General features: G+C 41.2%; 1 protein-coding gene across 5 annotated transcripts in view; it reads left to right on the top strand.

The window, feature by feature from the left end:
- The window catches only part of LOC109479987 (PR domain zinc finger protein 16-like), a 60,070-nt gene that overhangs the window by 27,963 nt on the left and 11,758 nt on the right, over positions 1 to 20,349 (top strand). For 3 of the 5 annotated variants that reach the window (XM_019782069.1, XM_019782070.1, XM_019782071.1), the window contains exon 3: positions 18,809 to 18,943. In XM_019782069.1, the coding sequence (XP_019637628.1) occupies positions 18,809 to 18,943 (135 nt within the window). The other 2 variants (XM_019782072.1, XM_019782073.1) reach the window with 2 other exon arrangements.

The raw sequence follows: 20,349 nt of genomic DNA, 5'->3' as shown, positions 1-20,349 counted from the left end.
ACAGCAATATGAAGTAGATATTTCATAGGGATCTAAGAGAATTTGTCTCCAAGTTACAGTGGGTGTCCAGAAGAGAAATTTCTCTCCAAAACCCAGTGGGAGTGAGAGCAGTTTCCACTTGGGACAAAAGGCAGGAGATCATCTGTGAAATCACTAATGATCACCCTATTGTTCCTTACTTATCACCTACTGCTCCCTATTGTTTCAGAGCGTGAACATTGCAGGCTCTATTGACAAATAAAACAGTTAGCACCTACACGATAAACAAATACAACAACAGACACCTATTCAAATGTAAGCAAGCCAGACTAACAGCTCTCCAGCCCTATTCCCTCATATGTAACCTTGTCTACCTTTCTCTGTAACCGAACCTCTAGTTACAGCAGAACTCAATATCAGAATTGGAGTATTTGTAAACTGGCCTGGACTTGAGATGAAATAGCTGGGCATTCTCTCTGAGGGTTAACCTCCAGGAAACTCCTAACATGTTGATATTGTACAGAGTAGATAAGGGCAAGTGAGCATGGCCCATGCCCTGGGTAAATACATCCTCCACTGTGGGTGTGTAGAAACCTCAGGGGTCAAAGGGCAATATGTTCTGCACTTGGCTGTTACTACCGCAAATCCTGTGCCACACAAGGGTCAATTTCTTTTAGAGCTGCCTGAGAATGCTCTCAGCTTTAAGTCGGACTTCGCTGCTCATACATTTTGTCCAATGCTTCTCCAGTTTGTTATTTTCATGCTCTCCTGGAAAACAATTTTCATCTCAAGTGGGTATGATGTGTGTATAATGGAGAAATTTCCTAACAGTAACAAAAGTAGAATTTGGAAAAGTTGAAATCTTACCTTGGCAAAAAGTACATGTAGCAAAGGTCCAAATTCAGTTTATATTTTGTGAACATTTCTGCCATGGATGGAGGATAGAGATAGCTGAACAATTTTGAATTATTTTCTTTTTAAATTACAAGGTGTACAACATCTAGGACTGTATAATTTACCAGAGTACACTATCACTATTGAGCTAGAAGCCATGTAATGTATTTCAGCATGAGTACAAATGTGAGAAAGATAAAAATTTGCACCACTGCTTTTGGTTATTTATCATTTCTAATCATATCGTTAAAAAGATGTCAGCATTTTTGTTCTGAAACAGAAACACAGACACTTTTTGCTACAGAAGTAAATATCATTTCCTCATTAAACACTACTCAGGGCTTCCCTGGTACAGTTTACAAGCATAAATATTTACACATGGGAAGAACCCAAACAACATGGGGTGCTAACCACTGACCACCTCAGTAGTGACCACAGGGGTCAATCCCTATGGCCTAAATCTGTCTGGTGGCCAAATTAATTCATCCTTCATAGTGGACAACCATTGAGCAGGACAGAAAGTAACCAGGGAGTTTATCTCTGAGAGAAGTATTATTACTGATGATTGCCTTATTGTTCTCCTTGCCACTGAATTGGCTAAGATATGAAAACAGCTTTGTTTTTCCAAGGAAGGTTTAAACATCCTAGGTTGTTCTTAATCAAAGCTGTCTGCTGTCTGAATAGTAGGTTCTAATGTATGCTAATTCCATCAAAGTGAATGTGGTTTTGAGACAATGAACCTTATACGATGTAAATGATTTGGCTTTTCAAACCACTAGAACAATCCCTCTTTATCCATGTGCATGGTCAAATCGTATACCTCTAATGCTATTATCAATGATTCTACCATTTGTTGGTGACCAGAGTCAGCTGGTGATGTTTTGATACAAACATGCTGAGATTAAAGTCCTCCCTGACAAATGTGATGCTGTCTGGGTTCAGGCTTAAGGCATTAAAGAATTTGAACAAGTGAAGCAAACTTAATTTTGGACCACCTAGGCACTCTTGGAATCAACACCGGAGCTGTCTGTGATTTTATTCCTGCATGGAAACAAATTGTCAGAAAGAGCTGCAAAGATAGTCTAAAATGTGTAGACTAGAAGGTACATACTACATGTACTATAAACCTTTTGTATGCTATCTAGAATGAACCTGCTCCAATTTGAAAACTCAATTTCTTTTATAAGTTTCTACAGGCTATATGCTTGCTTCATTATCACATTCTTTACAATCAAAAAGTATGAACAGAAAATGCCAACCCACAAGTATGCTCTACATTAATTAGACTCTATGAAAGGAGAAGAAAAAGAAGTAATGTCCTTACTAAAGACAGGATATGCCCCTTTCAAACAAAGAACTCCAAACACACATACACAAAAGAAGAAAGGGAAAACATCTCTCCTTAAGTACAGGCTACCACTATGTAACAGGATGTTGAGATTATCCCATTTTTATGTAGCCAAGCTCTATGTAGTGTTCCTTCTGTGCCACCTGTTAGTACTCAGGCCATTCTAAGTTAACAAACTGTTTACCTTCAGGATTGAGTAGGATGTAGGCTTTTCTTCTTATTGAGATTCACTTTTTTTTGCAATAAGAATGGATATTTCACTGGTTTCTTTCACGTCCTGTTATATCATGGTACTAAAGCCCCAATGAACAAGATTCCAGTTGACTTGATCTTACTATATATCAGAATAAATTAGTCCAAGACACTTTGAAGGCTACTATAATTCATTGTAGCTAGTGAGATATGCTACATGTAGTTTTAAACAAAACAACAATGTTATTCAGGTTTGAAATTCACTGGCTTATTGTAAAATAAAACAAACACAAATATCAGCCTGGAGGATCAATTTTCCAAAGTCAGTTCATTTTTGTTGTTGTTTTGTAGAGACGTTTTTGTCAATACTAAAAAAGCAAAACCAGGAAACTTCAGACACATCTGCTTCCTGTGTTTGAACATACATTGTACGCATTTCCTTGATGCAATTCCTGTTCAGTTCTATTTCAAGATACATGTTTGGTTCTAATTTGTTGAACCTAAAAGTGGTATTATAAGAGTGTCCTTGTTTAGGTTGCCCTTAGCATTAAAACATTCTCTTTCTTCAAGCATTATTGTGTAGTTACTCTTTCAAATGCAATGCTAGGTACTCTCCTAATAATCTAAAAATACCGGCAGCAAATTCTGTTCCTTCATGGATGCATCTATCCCTTTATTTCTTATTCCTGGGTCCCAGCATTTTGACACGTTTGCTGACCTGTTAGATATACAGGTATATCAAAAACTATTCAAGAGCCACCCTGACTGTACCCTGTCATCTTAGGAGATCATACAACATGCGGGAGATTAGAAAGGTCGTTTCTCGGGTCAGAAATACGCATTTGTATCGCTTCGGACTGGACGCTTTCATTTTGGTGATTATGGAAAGTCCCATCACCTATCAGGGCGGGATGGGACCTCCATGTGGGGGCGGTTCTAAAACAAGGCGGTAATTAGTCCTGGAATAAGCATAACATGCTCTGCATCAGCCGAGGTCACCACCCTTTAGCCAGTGTCACAGCCAAGCCTTTGAGATCCCCTCTCTACTGGGGTAAATCAAATTTGCAACCTGTAGTTCAAGATGATTAAGCACGATGGACCGTCTTCTTAACAAGAAGCCGCCCGGCCACCTTGACAGGCAGGCAGCTTTCCTGACCATGTTTCCTATCATCTTAATGAGAGGGCGGCTGGTTTGTTACGGACGGAGTAATTGGCTAGCTATCCGCATCCCCTCACCTACTGGGGACAGACATATGGGAGGAGTGCTGGTGGATTATAAAAGCCGACTTGATAAGCTTTATCAGTTACACTAATGACGGAAAGGCCTCCTTCAATAAAGGCCACCTCTTATTGAAGGTTCTCTCTTCCTGGATGCTTGCATTTATCACAGCCAGTGGTTAACGTCACCACTAATTGCCAGCGTTATTGGGGCTATTTCCAAGCACTTCTCCATTTCCGAAGGCAAGTTCCATGGGAGTTTTAGCATATGGCACCTGCAGGGAATAAAGGAAATGTTGCTCATTCAGGGGATGTTAGTTTACTGTTTGGGCTACTTGTTGAATAGACATCCTATTATTGTCCACTCCCTTTCAGAGTTTGTTCCACATTTAGTCAATTATTTATCCGCAGTCCTGTATGAATCTGGACCTTCGTATTTGTTCGTGTATTTGCTTCTGATGGCGCGAGAAGCGTATCCAGCATGATTGCAGGGACAGAGCAGTGCTCTGTCAACATGAGATAACACTGTCACGTAGATACACACGATAAGCCAACTATGCATTGCTCGCAAATAGGCAAACAGCAAACTGTAGCATATGCTCAGCGTCTGGAATGGAATTCTTTGTCAGGACGAGGAGACTATCAAGGTGACTACAAGGTCAGGGACAAAGTTTTTGCGGAATCTCGTCAGACGTGGGTCTGGTCTGGCGAGAGTGACACTGTCTCGTAGACGTGTCAGATAGGACACACAATGGACTTTGATTATATAGGTGCGCCGCACGCTGACACATGGCGGTACCTGATAACTTCTAGAAGGTCAGATGACGTGTGATTGTACTGGAAAAGGGAACACTCGCCGTGTTTGCCTGCTGCCGGAGAAATGCTGACCGTCAGCTTCAGGATGCCAGGGTTGTTTTGAACTTTGTTACGTCCTCGAGGGGATCTTTATTTGTCTTTCTAAACTTCCTAAATCATTATGCATTATAACTGTCTGAGGAATGGCCAGGCTTTTAAACAATACACTGATGTGTTTGTGTTGTTTCCTACTACATAACAGGTAGTTCGTACACACAGAATTGTGGACACAGTTTACAAGGATAACGGCGTAATATTTACTGTATCAGGTGTACATTGTAGCTTCAGAGGAGGCAATATCAATATTTTCCTCTTGTCAATCATCACGTACATGTCGGGTACCTCGAACCTTGCAGTTTTCTTTTAGGCAGCACCAATTCAATTTGTTGGTTCTCAGACTTTTGTAGAAAAAAATGAAGTGACGGACCAGAAAAAAAAAAAGAAACAGGTATTGATAGACCCAAATGCAACAAGGACTGTCGAGGCCAAAGTATGAGCATTTGGGAATTACCTTAACTTAATAAAATTTTTTTTTTTTTGCTTATCAGAAAAAAAGTGGGTGGATCCGAGAACCAATTGACGAAATTGGTGTGGCCTAAGATATGATAAACAAACTAGTTTCTGTTCACTTTTTCAATTCAAAAGCAAATACATTACAGATAACAACCTAGATACCAATGAATAAACAGTTAAGTCAGCAAACCAGATTCATTTTTAATACGTATCTGCCCTTGGCACAATTATTTTTACCATACCATGGCATGCCATTATTTCAACACGTTTTAGCATCCTTGGTAAATACTAATTTTGTTTTATGACTTACTCTTTTAAATACACGTTCAAATCCATGATGATTAAAGGAGCTACTAGACTATAATGGCAAATAGGTACAAGAGCAATTTCCCATTTCCAACTAATAAAATTTCATTTTTGTATTCAGGTTAAAAAAATCTGCTAACACAAGACTTTTACTGTACAACTTCCACAGAAAATACCCACTTTGCGGCCTGTGTACGATTCAATCAGTCCCCTTGTCAGCCAAAAAACAGGAAAATTATGTGCTCCAGGATCTGATATACAAGCCATTCATGAGACAATTTTCCTGACAACCTTTGAAGACAAATGGCCCAGGCGGATGATCAGGCAAAACTAATATTGAAGATGCCTGGAGGACGGATTTAGAGATGTCCTACTCATTTCGGAGATTTAAGACACAACTTTGCATTCAATCATGTGAAGTGAATCTGAGATTCCCCTAATGTGTTTTAATGTTCCCGCACATACCAGACGTTCTACAAGTAAGTGCAGCAAGATTAACTTTGAATGTCATAGAGTATGACTCCAGAAAAATGCTTTTTGCTACAATTAAAAGACACTTAACCTCAGCTCAATATCTACACAATCCTACTGAAGATATTTTTACCTCCGGCCTTTTCCTTGTAAGGCTGGTTAGTAGACAGCAAATCTCCAGTGATATGCTGCTATAGACCTTTTTAAAAACTTCAATTATTTAAGGTTTGTACACTAATACTGTGTGTTTTATGTGGTAACGAAGGCTTCTTTTTGCAGTGAAAATCCCAGCGCAACGCATCGATCCATACAGGTTCTGTGCAGCTACGCACATCAGATGAAAGAAAACGTATTCCGCAATAGAAAACATACCAAGTACAGAACACACAGGAAAAGACTGCAAAAGGATGATAAAACAAAAGTTGATTAAAAACCCTGTAACATTGTGCTTGGGGAGACCTTAAACAACACACAGACACCATCTCAAGGTGTAACAAACTTGTGTAAATATTTCACAACAATGGGCCAACCTGACTTTGATCTGATAAGAGGAAAAATCATGAGCAGGGAAATTTATTAAGATTTATGATAACTTTGTAAGTCTTGGTTGATAGAAGGCACCTGGTACCACCAGGGATACCAGAGACGTGCTATAACCACTGTTTCTTATCTAGCCCTGCACAAACATCGTACTAATGAATATCTAGCCTTGTGGGACAGAAGGTATAACCAAGACGTGTGTTGCCTGCTCCCGGTGGCTGTGCTGTGGTGCTAAGAGATGAAATTATTGATGCAGAAGTTTGTGACATATGAAGCATGTGGTGAAACATACCATTGCTAAAGCTGTCCTGAAATAAATTTAGAATCAGCCACCTTCGGCATTTCTTAGAACTAAAATTAGATCTATGCTTAGTGTCTGACACCTGTGATCTGAAGAGAAACGTATTAAACAGGGACTTTTGCCAACTTCTGCTCTTTTCTTTTACACATGTGTATCTGATAGAGTCTGACAAAAATAGGGATGTCACATCAGATCATGGGAAGAAGTAGAGTGCTGAGCTTGTAGCCACGTGACAGGTGCAACTTTGACTGAGCAAAGAAAAGCCGGGCTGGGTTAGTCTCCTTGTCACTTGAGGTACACATTGCCCTTAAACCATTAAAGTAAAGTAAACTTACATGCACCTCTAGACCTTAGCTGGGTGTAGCTGCACACTTGTGAACTGATTGAGGACAACTATGTCTTGAGTTTGCGATGAGACCATTTAAAGGAAGACTGTTTACTCAGTAGTTACCCTGTGTTTTTTAAGAAGTAATTTTGCGGAGGATAAAACAAGTTAAAGATAGACCTATAATTTGATCCATGCAGGAAGTAGGTGTCTGGGGTAGGATATTAAAGGTACTGACTGGTCTTAAAAAGTAATAGGTAAAATCAAGCAGGTCTGGTGTGGTTAACTGGTCACAGGTGACTTGTCTCTCTACAAGGGTATGCTTTTAATAGGAGGTTAAAGATACAGTGTGCTCCCACTTTGTGTAAGGTCTTGTTACATTTGGGATAAATCATTATCAATGGAGGGGGATCTATGCTTGAAGTTCCAGTCATATGATGATTGCAATGGCCAAGAAAAATGTAAAAGTGAAGTAAAGCTGAAAAATCATTTTTAGTTGTTTATTTTCAAATATGCAAGGGATTAAAAAAATGTTGATTAATACAAGTTTTTCTCTGACACATGGGACATGGGATTTCTATGGTTACGCAGCTTATCCCCTTCACTATGGAGCAAATGTTACATGTGTTTTTGTCATCTCTATATCCTTCCTTGTCATGTAAGTGATTTCCATAACAATATCAAGTTATTTCTGTACCTGTACTTCACCAACAGCAGCTACATGTAACCCTTCGATATAATAATGAATCATTTGGAAGAAATAAAAGCATCACTTGACTTCAAGCTATAAACTGAATGACAAACTACACTATAAAGTAGAGCACTCATATCTTTAATCTTTTCCATGCTTTCAGTACTCTCCATTTTTCTCTTCGCTGTCTAAAAACTAATCTCTATATTGAGCCATGCCAGATATTCTGTCCATTTGATTTGATACCTGCATTTCCACAGTGCCAGTGTATCTATTCCACACACCTCTGGCTATCTGACATGTTTAAATTTATGTGTGGACCTCATGCGCCTAATGAAGAGGTTCAGATAAAGTTGTCATACTGACCAGCAGATGGGAGTTCTGGGATTTGTCTTATCTATGACCCAGGCTGGGAGGGGATGGGGAGGGGCAGATGACCACTACAACTGCTGTCACCCAGCAGGAGGTGCAGACTGATGGTTCAGGACTGGCCACACAGTAGCAGGGGTAGACATAAAGCTGCTGGCCTGCACTAACCAAAGGGATATAGGACATGATTTATGACGTCTGAGATGCACATTTCCAGACCTTTTGTGTAGAGACTGACCCACTTTTCCCTTCAGGAGGACGCCCCAAGCTGATTGTAAAAGTTGTCTGGAGGATCAAAAGCTGGTACTGTACTTAACTTTCTGGCTTATCACCTTGAAAGTTGTAGTGCAATAGCTTTTGCCTCGACCAATGCTGTTTTTTTGCTGAAAGTATTTATATAAAACTGTCAAACTGACGAGTTATTCTGGCACAAAGTTTGCCGGGTCTCTTGTCCGTCCTGAAATTACTCTCCAAGCAGAGGTTTGGGTTTGGAGTTTTGTTTTTTGGCTTTTTTATTGGGGTTTCTTTTTTGCACTGGAATTTCTTTTCACCCAACCCCAAAAAAATTCCAGTGCAAGAGAGAAACCCAGATAAAAAAGCCTAAAAACATGCCAAAAATAACCCCAAACCCAAACCTCTGCTTGGAGAGTATCCTGAAGTGTCCTTCCTGCTGTGGCTAAGAATATTCAAATCATCACTGTGAACTCTGCTGGGCTGACAACTGCTGGGCATTGGCCAATATCAAGTCAAGAAGAATAAACACTGACCATCTGAGAAAGTGTGTGACACTTTAAATAGCAATGTAGTTACAGAATACACCACGTTCTACTGAAACTACAAGTATTTTGGCAAGACAATTCTCTTGTTTATAGAATTCTTTTTCTGGAGTGTCTACATCAGTTAGGTCACGTTTCCCATCTGTCTAAAAAGTGCTTGACTCTGTGCATGGTTATATAAGGATCTGGAGGATCAAAAGCTGGTACTGTACTTAACTTTCTGGCTTATCACCTTGAAAGTTGTAGTGCAATAGCTTTTGCCTCGACCAATGCTGTTTTTTTGCTGAAAGTATTTATATAAAACTGTCAAACTGACGAGTTATTCTGGCACAAAGTTTGCCGGGTCTCTTGTTCGTCCTGAAATTACTCTCCAAGCAGAGGTTTGGGTTTGGAGTTTTGTTTTTTGGCTTTTTTATTGGGGTTTCTTTTTTGCACTGGAATTTCTTTTCACCCAACCCCAAAAAAATTCCAGTGCAAGAGAGAAACCCAGATAAAAAAGCCTAGAAACATGCCAAAAATAACCCCAAACCCAAACCTCTGCTTGGAGAGTATGCTGAAGTGCCCTTCCTGCTGTGGCTAAGAATATTCAAATCATGACTGTGAACTCTGCTGGGCTGACAACTGCTGGGCATTGGCCAATATCAAGTCAAGAAGAATAAACACTGACCATCTGTGAAAGTGTGTGACACTTTAAATAGCAAAGTAGTTGCAGAATACACCACGTTCTACTGAAATAACAACTAATGTGGCAAGACAGTTCTCCTGTTTATAGAATTCTTTTCTTGGAGTGTCTACATCAGTTAGGTCACGTTTCCCATCTGTCTAAAATGTGCCTGACTTTGTGCATGGTTATACATGTACATTGTATTAGTATATAACGGATACCAAACGAAGCAGTGGGAAGTGAGCATTCTTTTCAGTCTTGTCACTGCATCCCTGTGATCCTGTTGGTAAGTGAATCAGGGTAATTAAATGAAAATCCCTGAGCAGGAAAGAGCTTTGGGCTTTACAGTGATTCGATTAGGGTCAAGTTCTAAGGATGATCAATGTGAAAATCTGTAGAGGCAGATTTGATGAGCTTTAGAAGGGGAGGGAAGACCAAACACTGGTGATACAATTAGAAAATCGGTACACATAGTTATCCCATTGCGTGTATGTCTAAACTACCTCTTCTCACGATCGAAACAAAGACATCGCTTGTGTAGTGTCACTTCTGCAGGTGGGTTAATTTCACAACAAAACATTTTGTTACCACCCCATTTCCTGAAAAAAATGTGTACTATTTACAATATGTAGTTGTTTACAGTAGAGACAATGACACTTTGCCCGAGAGTTACTGTTCCCATAATAGCTTTACAATTTAAAGAGCAGAATGGCTCACAGATAAGAAGCCTCTGCAGATGTTTAAGCAACGTTCTGGGGCATTAGTGTTGCTACGACATAGCGCTCGCAGATGTATTTGCCGAGATGGCCAGCCTCCTGTCTGTGAGCCTCCCAAATCCTGCTGGCTTCTCATTGGTCGCATCCAGGCTCCCTCCTCTGGTGCACCTGAGCTGAATCAAATACTCCAAATCAGAGATAACACATTTCCTCACCATTTAAATACCATTTGATGAGCCCTCACGAAAACATAAAGGACAGACTTGATCCCTGCCCACCTCCCAAGAGGAGGAGGTATTTCTGGGAATACAGCTACCACTCCAGATAAAATCATCTGGATTAAGGCTTATCCTGAAAGGTGTTGCTATGGGGGAGAAGACTTCAGATAATTGCTAGACGTCTGTAGCTTGCAACATGTGACCAACAACTGGAAATACCTTTTAGTGATACTCCCTGAGGAGACAGTAGAACACAGGTCTGTGCACTTGTAGTGAGACGGCCTCAGGCACTTGGCTTTGAAGATAACATGGAGCACTAACATATAACCAGCGGTAGTTCCGCAACTTTCATAGCTTGTTTCATTGCTTTAATTTTCACATCCTTTTCTCAAGGTGAGATAAGGGAACTATTCATAATTTGGATAATAAAGGTTAAAACTCATGTCAGCATCAAATGTATAACTGGAGGACAAAAACATGCCTCATGTCCCTCCAGAGTTCCAAAAGTTTACAGAGAAACTACTCTTTCTTCCTCATCTCTTTTCAGTGGAATAAAGTTTGCTGTTGAATATTAAAGTGATGAAAATGCATCTTGCGGTTGACATTTCAAAGCACCTGGAGTGCCATTCCAGGATACAGCTTGAGGCATCATTCAACATCTTAGAACAGCCGTAACCAATGCTCGCGATTCATGCACAGTGTGCGGTGTGATTCGCTATGCTGTCTTCCTTTGTGGGACAAATTTGTCTCTGACACCTTTTAATTCTACACTCTTGTGTCAGCTCTATCCTGCCTCTAGTCAGCTGCATCATCAGACCAAGCAGAACTAATGGGATTGATGTGTCTGTGTTTAATGAAGATTCCACACAATATGGCCTACCCCAATCCATTTCTCGTCATTCTGCGGAGTGACCACCCACAGGCTTCAACATACAAAGGCCCACCTGCACCATCCTGCTCCTTAATTTGCATACATTTTGCATGGCTGTCACCGCCGCAGTGGAGACTTCTTTTCAAGGGAGACCCGCCTCTCAGCATCCTTTGGTTTTCCGTCCTTTCACACCCTGTAAATTTATACCTGGCTACGGCCATTGCAGGGTCACAGGTGGCCACGTTTTCATGCGCAAAACTTCTCATCGGGTGAATTGTTTTTTTTCCTTCTTTTTTTGTGTGTGCATGCAGACTAGTCAGCAGCCTATAACTCAACTTCTTGCTTCATTTCCTCAATATAAGAGACTTTCACTTTCAATCCTGTTACAGCAAGCAGAATCAATTGTAAATATTCTATAGGTCTTCCTCCGTACCATCTGTTCTCTTTACGTACCATCTCCCCACAGAATTGGGATAATGTAGACAAACTTATCGGCAGAGACATTCCATCAAGGAGTTGTCTACCTTGTCGATCCGACCACACTTTCGCCCTGCGATATCTCAAGTAATAGCCTCCCAGTTGTAATTTTATTGGGTGCCAATATGTTTGTCAATGAGATGGGGACCGATAACAACCACCGGAGCAGACAGGGATTCGCGCCGAGATGGTATCGCGGTCCCCGCTGACACGTCCCTCATTGCCAATACAGCACCTTTGTATCTGATGGTGGCATGCGGGCCGGGCAAGGCAGCTGGGAAGGCTGGCTTTAAGAAAAGAGTCTCTTTGAAGAGGCGACAGTGGCTTATTGTGGAGCCAGCATTCCGCGATGACATCTAAAGCACTCTAGACAGCTGGTCCGTAGGGGCTTCCCTCCCTGCCCCAGTTGAGGATTAGACCTAATTGAATCTTCTTCTTTCAAGTTGCATACCTCATAGTGTTGTACTGAATTCCCTGACCAATTTAGGTGATACAGAGATGTTATTTTGGCCCAAGCGATGAGCTCCCTTGAAGTTGAATTACAAGCAGGGTGGGTTAGTCACCGCGATGATATTAGAAAGATGTGTAATGGGAGACCAGATGTTCAGTGCAGCATGCCACTTTGAAGTGGATGGTACAAGTGCATTGTTGGGATGACAGGATAAATTTGGCCCAAGTCCCCACTGATAATCTCCCCCTGCCCCAAAACAAACTGCACTTCCAGTTGAACTTCAGGACCTGGGAAGTGTCAGTCTGGGGCACTATCTCCTCCCTGGGTGTGAAATGTATCGCTCAAGTCGGAATTTACAGTGCAGCTTAATTCCATTGCCAGCCGCAATATCGGGGTGACAAATGGGACGGGTAAAGACTCATCCCCAGCAAGGGATTCATCCAACTTACTTTATTTTCCACACATAATTTGATGCACTCTATTCTGGACATTCATCAAGCCCAGTCGATACCTATGGAACTAACAGGATTACCAAAAGCAGGAGGCAAATGCGTTCCATCAACACGATTGAAGACATTAAAAGAGGATGACATCCACAAATCCGTCCTCCTGGGATCACTTATGTGCCGGAGCTGTCTCTGAATTTCCCCACAAAGTTTGAACTCTGCATAACTCGGTAGGAAATTAGAGCCCGCAATTCCTGCTGTCCCCATATACAGTGATATATAACCATAAGGCAGTGAGTAATAATAGCAAACCAGAAGATAAAGATGATCAGGTTTATCTCCCGCATATATCTTGAGGTTTCCATATTCAGAAATGATGAGATTTTGGTAATAAATTGGGCATCGGGAGGTACAGAGATTGCCGCCACCCAAGTGAGAAGACCTTAAAGTGTTAAAAGTGTGCCCACTGTTATCGTGCACATCAGGCATCCTGTCTTAAGTGACCAGATGTGGCCAGGTGTATTCAATATGGTCCGAGCGCCATTACGGGAATTTTGTGCAACAGTGAAGAGTATTGTCAACATGTGAGATATGCCCTGCAGAGTCACAAAGTACCTCATCCATCTTCGTGACAAATGCGGTCCCTCACAGTACATTTGTAGGCTCGTTTTAGGGAGCAACGCATTTAATTAAAAGATGTCATGGAAATATGATACAAGAATACCCCATAAATATCGCTGTATTGAACTGCGAAGATAACCTGCCCTTTATTGCCGACTGTCTATCTCGCCTTCGTAGATTATTCATTTTAATTTCCGGCTTTATTACCTGTAATGTGGCCCATACAAATGGAAGGCTCCATTGTCTTTTAAAGAAGAGATCTTTAGGCTCCCTGGAGGATCTGGGGTAATGCCTCAAGTTCAATACATAACGTATCGAGCATGCAAATCTACCGCCCATCAATCGGCTAATAGACAAAGCAGATCTATAATGTTCAAGGAAATGGTTATTTCCCCCACCATGTACATCAATGACTCAAATCGCCCAAATGAAAAGACTTCTAAACGAGGCTGAACTTCGGCGAGCCCTGCAATCCGATGACTGTCAAGTTTCATCTCGCACTTCCTCCACTCGGGGAGAGTCTTGAATTTGATCCCTCTTTGCGAACAAAGAATGTGGAGAATTTCCTGAGCAGAGTGGTAACCTTATCGAGAAGATGTCTGTGGAGAAAGTGCAGCGGGTTACATCCTTGGCATCCATCAAGTCTTAATACCGTCAGGACTGCTGGGGCAGCGGGTGAAGATGGCGAGCTGATTTATGACCACCTGACAGGGAAATTGCAGTAGGGGATGACACATCAGGGAAGGTTGATGCAGGCTTTATTAGGTCCCCAAAGGTAGAGTGTCGGAGATAGGAGATATTAAAGAGGTCTACCTGCCGGGTCTTCTGGGCAATGCATCTCTTGTGATAGTACCCAGTAGATAAATAAACACGGGGATACATCAATACCGCAGCCAGACAAAAAGCTGTTCGGCAAATTAAGTCAAGGTGGCCACCTTGGTGCTGTAATACAGGGATGACTTCGGCATTGTGTCTCCAATTACCCAGAGAGGGCCTTGCAAGTGTACTTTTAATTAAAAAGTATTTTGACATGTCAAGTCGCTTCATGGCCGGGTAGATAGGGCAGAATTCCAGGGAAAGCAAGCAAGCAGGAGGGAGGATGAGTAGTGAGAAAACAGGAACAGGGCAGGAATGTTTTTCGGTCGGAACACTTTCAACAAGTCCTTTTTAATCTTGTGGTTTGTCTAGATAGGTGGAACAGGTTTGGTGTCTGCCTGGGTGGGAGGAATCACCTCAAGATGTGCTGACACTTCAATTTGGCCGACAGCCCGTGCCGCTTGGTATGATTGGAAATCCATATTCTCGCCCGCGTTCAATAAGTTATTTTGCTGAAAATTAATACGATTGAACATCTGCTTTATGGTGTACAGGACAGTATGATGGGATGCCATCAGAATGGCGGGGCCATCATCCGATTATGGTGTCTCATGAGGAGACCGCAGATCCGCGGCTGGGGCTGGCAAATGCCAGGGCAGGCACGCATCAACACCATGCCTTTACCTATTATGAGAGGCATGGTCCCATAAATCACACCACATCCCTCTGTTTCGCCTTGACACACACTATATCATCCTCAGCGTGACACTGCCATTGTAACCAAATATCTACTGTTTGCCTGCCGAAGCCAGCTGGACCAGGCTGAAGGCTGACAGAGACCATGTGTGTCACCTTTCTCAACCCCAAACTCATGGCTCCCATCTCCAAACACGATCCCCACAGGTTTCTGCCTTGTGTATCTCTTTTATGTTTTCCCAGTCTTCTGTTGTCATAGTTTAACGTACCTCCATGTGTGAAATTCTTTCATCTTGAACTTTAAGAACCATGCTCCCTCCCTCCTCCCCTTTCCATTTGCCCCATTACTGCTGGTGTCAGACACTATATTCCAGCAGTCGGCGGGACTTCTTGGTTTGATCTCTACCGCCAAACAGAAAAAGAAACAGGGACACCTGCAAAACATGTTAGTGGGGGCATCACCCGGCCATAGTTGACATTGTAATTGATCTTCCTCCACTTGAATCCAACTCATTCCTACTCCCACCCTGGTATGTCCTCTCCTGGGGGCAGGAATATCCAGCCTGGATGTTCCACCCTCTGCAAAATCCCACCGAACTGATAGACAGAGAATTGAAAGTATGTCCAACCAAATAAGCAGATGGCTCACTGACAGCCCGGGCCAATTATGGCAGAGGGCGTCTTCCACTGCTATGGTCAAGGTTATAGAGTGTTAGATGACAAAAGACAGAACACACAGGCTACCCCATCCTGTGCCCAAACCATTTTTTTTGGCACTGATAACACCCCCATTTTTGTACGCTCAACAGAGAAAATTGTACCGACAGCATATTTCTTCTTGCACAATAGGCCTGTCATGTCCTACCCTCCCTAATTGGGCACGGAGTATAATAAGCAATTAATGGCGATATGCCTGGAGTAATGTGTGAAAGTTTAATTTCAGAGAATACATAGCTTGCAGTTTTCCTCCGATGGTCTCCCCCCACCGATACCTGCCTGGAATATTAATAACCATAGCAAACATCGGAATGATTGCAGACAACCTGAAGCGTAGATTGATTCACTTCAAAGCTAACCGGCCATTCCTCTGCTTTTCAGTAATGCAAATTGTGGATGCTGTGATATAATAAGTCTGGAGATACTCATAACAAGGATATTACTTTCTGTGGTGGGAACATGCACATTATGGTGGGGATGGAAACTAATATATGGTGGCTATAAAAAGGTTGCGACCGTTTATCATGTCAAGGCAAGAGAAGAAGCCCTTTCCTCTTGGAGCGAAACGTTCCACCTCATCTCCCCGTGCCAAAAGATGTAATGCATCAGCTCCGCGTAATTAGAGATGACACATTCTCATCATACCTGCAAAGTAGTTTTCTTTCCCTGTGTTGCCTGACCCAAATGGAAATTTAAGTCCCTTTCAATATCGTGTACACATTACTTCATTAAAGCATGGCAAGCCACTATCTGTCTTTCTCTATCCTCATCTGATACGCCGGCTCAAACGTAATGAAGACAGGCGGATTTTCTCAAGGATACTCTAGTTCAAGTGTCATTGAGATGATTTACCAGCTAAATCACCATTGTAAAAGGGATCGCATGTGGACTTACTGAGGGAGAATTGCACATTTATCATGATGGGCACAGCTGGCTGTCTCCCAGCTTCTGAACTCTGCCGAAAGTTCAGCATGTTGGGAGATAACGTGCAGCCGGACAAAAGGCCATCACAACAGCATTGTGGGTCATCCCAGAATTCCACAGTAGATGAGGTCATGAAATAAAACAACATGTTACAGAGCAACAATGGTGTAATAGTGAACATGAACTAAAAATGATATACTCATATATCTCAGGTGCTCTTTTTTCATGCAAAATTTTCTACCTGCAAATTCTTTACCCAACCCTTTTGACAAAAGATTTTAACCACAGTCCTATATGGGAAATAAAGAGCTTCACAGACAAGCATCCTCTTCTTTCAAAGCCCATATCAAAGTAAGATGGCTCTTTGTAAAAAATAAGAATAACAAAGAAAAAGCGTGCTGTGTCATATGAATAGAAATTTCAGTCCTTAGGTGCTGCACATGAACATACAGGTACAATTGTAAATGTGAGCTGTATGTGCCTGATGCACACAGCAGTTCCTGCTAGGTGGCCTCATTTCCTCATACAGAGTTTGGTTGCACTTAGCATCAATTGAGGCAAGACATATTAATCTATCACCTTATGTGAGTGAATATGAAAATTAGCAATACAAGTAGGACGGTCAACATTTTGACTCAAATGTATCCCCAGTGAGTGAAAATGCTCTCTAGCTTCATACAAAAAATTAAAGTTAGAAGATGCAACTGCAAATGCCATCCATGGCAGTAAACTATGACATTGGGCTCTCTCTCCCTATTTCATTATAATTATTATTATAAGTCACATCCCACCTCCTTGACTTTTAAACAGTCAAAATACAAAATACAATTCTATATTAAAAGATTATATAAAAACCATCAAGGATGGTTGTAAAAAGAGTTTGGAACAAAGACATTGACTTGCATCAAGTCTACACTCTTTTAGACAAGGATGACCACATTCAAGTATACTGTAACTTTTGTACAATACTTATTTTTCGTACATTTTTACCTGATCAAGTCCAGAACTTCCAGGTCTTAGCAGCCATTTTGAGGTCTTTTTCCTGTCAAGGCAGTACAGACTTCTGATTGGTCAGAGATTTTCTACCCTTCATATGATAGGCCAGAAGAAATCACATGACCAACACAGTGGGAGTTCAGGAACATAGCTGACCAGGAGGAAATTCCTGGAAACTGGCTGGAAGAGGATAATTTTTCAATCTTCCCACATGAAAGAAATGAACCATTTCCATGGTTATTTTGTGTTGAAGATGGCTAAGTGTTGTTTAAAGTTGCCTAGATGTTTTGAAATTTTGCCTGTTGACTTGATGAGGCTGCTACCAACAGGAGTGACATGATTTTTGCAAGTTCCTCCTCTGTGAATGAGGGAGGGGGGCACCCATTCCATACCCTTCCACTAGATCATCACACGAGATGGTAGAGATGTAGCTTATTGATTCACAAGGTGGATTTTAGAAGATAGACATAAAATCTTTATCATACATTTTTGCATTTGACTAGACAATGTTCTAAAGTTATAATACCAGTAGTTGTAGGCATCCACTGCACTGAAATTGCGCTTGTCCATGAGGCTCGCTTGTTGTACCTAATTTTGCTAAAGTTTGTCTTGTATAATACTGTTACATGTACACATAAGTTTGTTGCACAAAGTGCCATCTAGCATGTCCTCAGCAGATGTTTTCATAGTCCTTTAAGCACATGTAAAGATGTTCTACATCTTGTAAGACAGAGCCATAGCAATTAAGGAATCACCTGCTATCCCTCCTGGACCACTATGTGTACACATACTTATTTAAACAGTTCAACACATGCTCTGTGACCTAGATTTGTAGCCATTTATGATCCCTGGCAAAAAGGGTCAGGGACCATTTCTGATATGGCTGAAGCTTAACAAATATGAATAGATGGTTGTAAAGTGGTTCAAGGACGGAATGTTACACAAAAAGATGTTTTGTTGACAAATTTATGTAATTCATAAGAATGTATGTCGTATCTACAAAATATATTTCATTGTACATTCTATTGTTAGGATAAATTATTAACTTATTGTAATTTATGAAATTTATGTAATTTGTGAAATCTAACATTTCTGGATGACTCTGGCATCAACATGTCAGTGTAAATATTTTTATTATGTACGCAATGATCACAACTTGAGAAGGACTCTTCAGCTGGTTTTTATGTGAACACAATATTCCAAAATCTTATTTGTACCATCAATAACAACACAGGGTCAGTTTTACATTACTGTAATATGTAACACCTGTTTCGCTATCTCTTAAGTTTCAGCAGTGATGAAATGTAAGTAGTAAAAAAAAAGTATATCTTTATTAATGTTACAATTAATCAAACCAAAAATTTTAATATAAACCAGTTCAGCATCTCAATACCTATTATCATTTTATGTTTTCCAGATTGTTGATGAGTTTGGGAAGGTGAAGTTCATTGTTGATGCCAGCGAACCAGGCACGGGGAACTGGATGAAATACATCCGCAGTGCACGCAACTACAATGAACAGAACATGGTCGCCCTCCAAATTAACGACCAGGTAGGATCGAGGACCACACTGCTTCAATTACTGTATTCTTAAATCTTTTCCTTTTTTTTTTCAGGAATAAAGGTAATTCTGGGAAGTTGCCTAATGCTTAATACAATTCTTAATACAGCTTGGGTTTCCAGTACACTGTATCCCTGTTGTAAGCTCGAGCTCTATGTGGTCTTGAGAGGGTTTGTCCCTTTTCAAACAATGCCATTTGAGCCGAAACTTAACAACAAACCAGTCATCATAGAATTATAATAGTGATGAAAATTATAGCACACTAAAATTATGAGTAAAACAAAAGTAAAAGAGGAGCAAATAATTTTGATGTCTTTACTAGGCTTGAACAAAAATAAAATATTTGGTATTCATTATTTGGATGAATTTTGATGGATCACACCCAAAGCCTACCTACATGTATACCTTTGACTAGAAATGTTCTGTCTCCATTATTGTTATGAAGCCTCAAGGCCAACTAAAGAGATCACCATTAACTTATTGTCTGCAGTGTAACTGTCATGTCTATTGAAAGTTTCGATCTGAGCTCCCTCACAATGGTCCTTGCCTGAAACCTTAGTGACCCGAATGTTTCACCTGACTGTCTGTTTAATTATCAGATGTTTCCTGTGGCTTTCTTCGCAGGCTCTTCAGTCGATAAATCAGACGCCTTGTGACAGGCAGAAGGCCCCCTGATACCACTTCTTTCAATTACAAGATATCTCATCCTTGTTGCGAGCGTCTGTGCAGTCAATACGCTGTTCTTAAGAGGGACACAGATGTGATGATACTCTTTACCTCATTGCAATCAATATCTCTGTCCTATCATGAAAAGCAAGGCTGCCCCTTGTGCCCTGCATTTCAATTAAAAGCCAGCCCCATCCTCCTTCTGTTGTCAGCTGTCCGGTCAATACTGTCTCATCACCTCTTCGAGCGGCCAGCAGCCCGACTTCATGATATCGTTTTTGCTCACCTCAATTCCTGAGAGGAGCCGGATAGTGCATTCCTTGCACGTTGATTAAAAGATATGTTGTCTGTGGTATTGTTGGGACAATATTGTCAATATTTCCCCATCTCCAGAGACAGGGAGAATCTGGACTCGTGGATGGTTTCGGATTCTCTCCATCTATTGTCAATATAAACCTGTCTCATGACAGCCTAGGGGCTGTTGATAGATGCCAGAGAACCTCATCCTTAGCGCTGAGTGTACAATGTAGTCAATAGGATCCTGCCATGGGAGACAACGGATGTGGCACCTTTGCTCGTCGAGGTCACGGCACGCCACAGCCCTGTAAGGAAGATGGAAGGGGCAGCATGAAGTCAGCACCCAAATGACCAATAACTTTCAAATTAATTGAAACTATTGTAGGCTAAACCTTGGGTACATCAAAGGTCTATATTATTGACTTTCCAGCAGA

This window comes from Branchiostoma belcheri, unplaced genomic scaffold, assembly GCF_001625305.1.
Source record: "Branchiostoma belcheri isolate BF01 breed outbred unplaced genomic scaffold, Haploidv18h27 scaffold5, whole genome shotgun sequence".
Lineage (NCBI taxonomy): Eukaryota > Metazoa > Chordata > Leptocardii > Amphioxiformes > Branchiostomatidae > Branchiostoma > Branchiostoma belcheri.
This window is presented reverse-complemented; position numbering and strand designations above follow the sequence as displayed.